Source organism: Camelina sativa, chromosome 7 (genome assembly GCF_030686135.1).
Source record: "Camelina sativa cultivar CO46 ecotype springtype chromosome 7, ASM3068613v1".
Lineage (NCBI taxonomy): Eukaryota > Viridiplantae > Streptophyta > Magnoliopsida > Brassicales > Brassicaceae > Camelina > Camelina sativa.
The window spans coordinates 16769543-16772677 of NC_141886.1; the positions used below are offsets into that span (position 1 = coordinate 16769543).

Genomic DNA, 3135 nt, shown 5'->3' on the forward strand with positions numbered 1-3135 from the left:
CCTGCTAGCAATGCTTCCATTGATTATTAGGGAGTTTGTAGATACAAATGCAATTGATTACACTATCCCTAACACATTCAAGTTTGAGAGGGTTGTTGATGTTTACCAGAACGACCGGACGGACGACTCTGGGCCTCTGACATGCAAATTCATAGAATTACACGCTCAAGGTCTGAGTCTGGATGGACTAACAGAGGATATGGTAGACGAGCTGAGGATGCGCTTCGCCATTGATTTGTAAGAGGAATTTGTACTCTCTCTAAGTTAACTTTAAAAATGTTTTTTTTTTGATGAACTATGTATCAGCACTATATTAGTTAGACGATTGCTTAACTTACAACGATTAGCATGAGACTTCCTACACGATGGACGAATTAATGACGGACAATTTATATCAATATTATTGATAGACAACTATGCATACCTTCAATTCCAACATAATAGCAATGAATGTTAGCTAAGGGATTTTTAGTTTATGTGTAGAAGTTTTATCTTGGGGGAAAAAAATGTAAAGGTTTGCCATAAGCAACCACCAACACACCAACCAACTCTTCATTCATAGTTGTCCATATGTACCACTTGCCTTTTCAATTTCAACACACAGACGCAATGAATGTTACCTAAATATTCATTTACAACCAAACACTTAATATTCATTTCAACAACATAATCAACCACCAACAAACCAACCAACTCTTCATTAATAGTTGTCCTTCTTTATAAAGGTTGATCAACATGGTATGTAACTCTTCATGCTAGTTGGACCTTGAGCATTAAACATGATAGATTTACTTTCCCTCCTAGAACATATTACACTTTACATTGTTAGCCTCGTCGCTAAGTCCGGTTTCAGTTCTTAGGACCACTTATTGTTGTTGGCCTGTTGGTTTGCGACTCACTTTCAACGAGTTCGTTGAAGAAAATCCTTTTTATTGAAGAAAATCCTATGGTTGTTAATAGGCGGTCTTTATTCCGCCCTTTCTTTGTGTGTACCATTAAAGCAAGAAACCCAGCTGCAATGTATCTACAAGGCATTAGATACGTAGCGAGGAATGGTGACTATCGAGAAGCCATTGCCATGCTCGGTTACAAGTGGAGCTTCCTCTTCGGTAAATAACACCCATCTTCCTCCATGACATTTACTCTCACGATTTTGATGTTATGTGTAGGGGAAACCGAGGAGGGTATTGGTCTTATGACAAACTTCACGCGTGCATTCAGTGACGGGAACGAAGTCGATCTAGTCGCACATATGGTTTTTTATGATTTGGTTGCAATTGGTGGAGGATCAACAAATTCTCGACCTAGACCGTTGTCAAAATTGGAAAGGAAGATCCCTATCCGCCATAATTTGTGTAACGCGTGTTGTCAATGCAAACGTTGCTACACTTGGTGGCGTTGCCAAAGATTTAAAGGTTTGTTTACCATACCATAAATGATTATTGTTGTCCTTATGAATGTTGTACATCTTATGTATTAGCTAATCTTGTCTTCAATGGGTTTTTTGTAGTCCATCCAGCATCCTATTATGTATCGTAATTTTTTAAAATAATCTAGTTGAGCAGACTAAATTTATATCAACTGATACGTGTTGTCAGATAAAACATTGTATTCCAATTTAATTTATTAAATACAAACCATAACAATTGTTTATAATTTTCTGAGTCCTTTAACCTATTAAAAGGAAATGACTCCCCTTGTCTGCCCCCACTCTTTCCACCTTAACCTAATCTTGTATCTAACCAAGATGGGGCAATATAGCTACAGTCAACCATCTTCATCATCTCCCTCAGCTGCCTCATCCGTCAATTCCCGTGACCATGGAAACAGTAAGTTTGTCATCCCTAAGAAATGCCATTGTGGTGGGGCGATGTATCTTGAACCGGATATCACTTCTGGTGGCGGCCGATTGTTCTACAAGTGTCAAAATCATCTTGTAAGCCTCCCAAACTCATCTTCTCACTATCATATCCCCTTGTGGCCCCATTCAATATTAATAGGTGTCCTTATTTAAATACTTTCGGCTAGGACGGTGGTCTTCATTTACTAAAGTCTTGGGACAAAGTTGTGGTCGATGAAATTCATGATCTCCAGATGAAGAACCTTGAGCAGGAGGACAAAATTGCTTACCTGACTCGCGGACCCAATGGTGAGACCTTTGCACCCTCAATGATGTGGGCTGAACTAAAATTCCAGCGCGAAGAACTGAGGGAACTCCAACAACATGTCCATGTAAGCTATGATGGCTATACAGAGCTACGGGATGAGTTGATAGCCAATTACAGTAATCAACAATCCTCAACCAGAATGTCCGGTTGCAGTAAGTGTCCCACCAATCTTTTATACGTTGCCATTTCTTTCCTCGTCGTTGTCGTCCTCGTTACCATTTTTTACTCTGCTTTAAAATAGGACGTCAGTCTAGATCTAATTCTTATGTTGTCCACTAAGTATTATGGTACGTCTGTACTTGTAATAGACTAAAATATTCAAACACGAACTTGTGGAGGACAAAGTAGATAACAGCGGAATATGAGATAGAGGACAAATAACGAATGCAACATATGTTGTCTGCCACTGTGGACAACAAATTACCCATAACCAAAAATTGTTGTTTCCTATTTGACTCACGTCTACAAAGTTCCTAAAACGCAAAAAAATGAAATTAAAGACAACTTTCTCATGCGTTATATAATGTCCACTAAGTTTGTCAACATCTTGTAAACCAAAAACAAAAACATGTGTGTGGAAGAACTAAACAATAACATGTGTACACTGCATATATTGTCTACTACAGCAAACAATAAATTACCCAGACCAAAAAATAGTGGGTTCCTTTCGACATACCACTCAAAGTTCCAAAAAACGCAGTAAGGATAACAACTATTATTATATCAACATAGAGCATGTCTTCATGTTGTGCCAACGTGCAAAGCATCTTCCACACTTGGCCACTCTCTTTTTTCTGTTAAATAAAGTGCACACACGTTTTGGAAAATAGTTACTAAATTTCCACCTAAAACATTAATGGGAAATAGTTAAGTATACTTATGTATACTTACAGGGGTATTGAATTTGACATTCTAAATGATTTTAGAGTATTCTTAAAATCCTTTCTTATTCAAAGGATTTTTAAAA

At 37.8% G+C, this 3135-nt stretch overlaps 1 protein-coding gene across 1 annotated transcript; it reads left to right on the forward strand.

Moving 5' to 3' along the window:
• The first annotated feature begins 752 nt into the window (after window positions 1-752).
• On the forward strand, window positions 753-2491 carry LOC147941319 (uncharacterized). Its single transcript, XM_087457958.1, has 2 exons — window positions 753-1936; window positions 2029-2491. Exons 1-2 carry the CDS (start codon window positions 1688-1690, stop codon window positions 2407-2409), a joined length of 630 nt encoding a protein of 209 aa, XP_087314084.1. The 5' UTR covers window positions 753-1687; the 3' UTR covers window positions 2410-2491.
• The last annotated feature ends 644 nt before the right edge of the window (window positions 2492-3135 follow it).

Excerpts from the sequence above, each read along its gene's own strand:
- LOC147941319 (XM_087457958.1), top strand. The coding sequence starts at position 1,688 with ATGACTCCCCTTGTCTGCCCCCACTCTTTCCACCTTAACCTAATCTTG. Across the intron at positions 1,937-2,028 it reads ACAAGTGTCAAAATCATCTT|GACGGTGGTCTTCATTTACT; the intron begins GTAAGCCTCCCA and ends ACTTTCGGCTAG.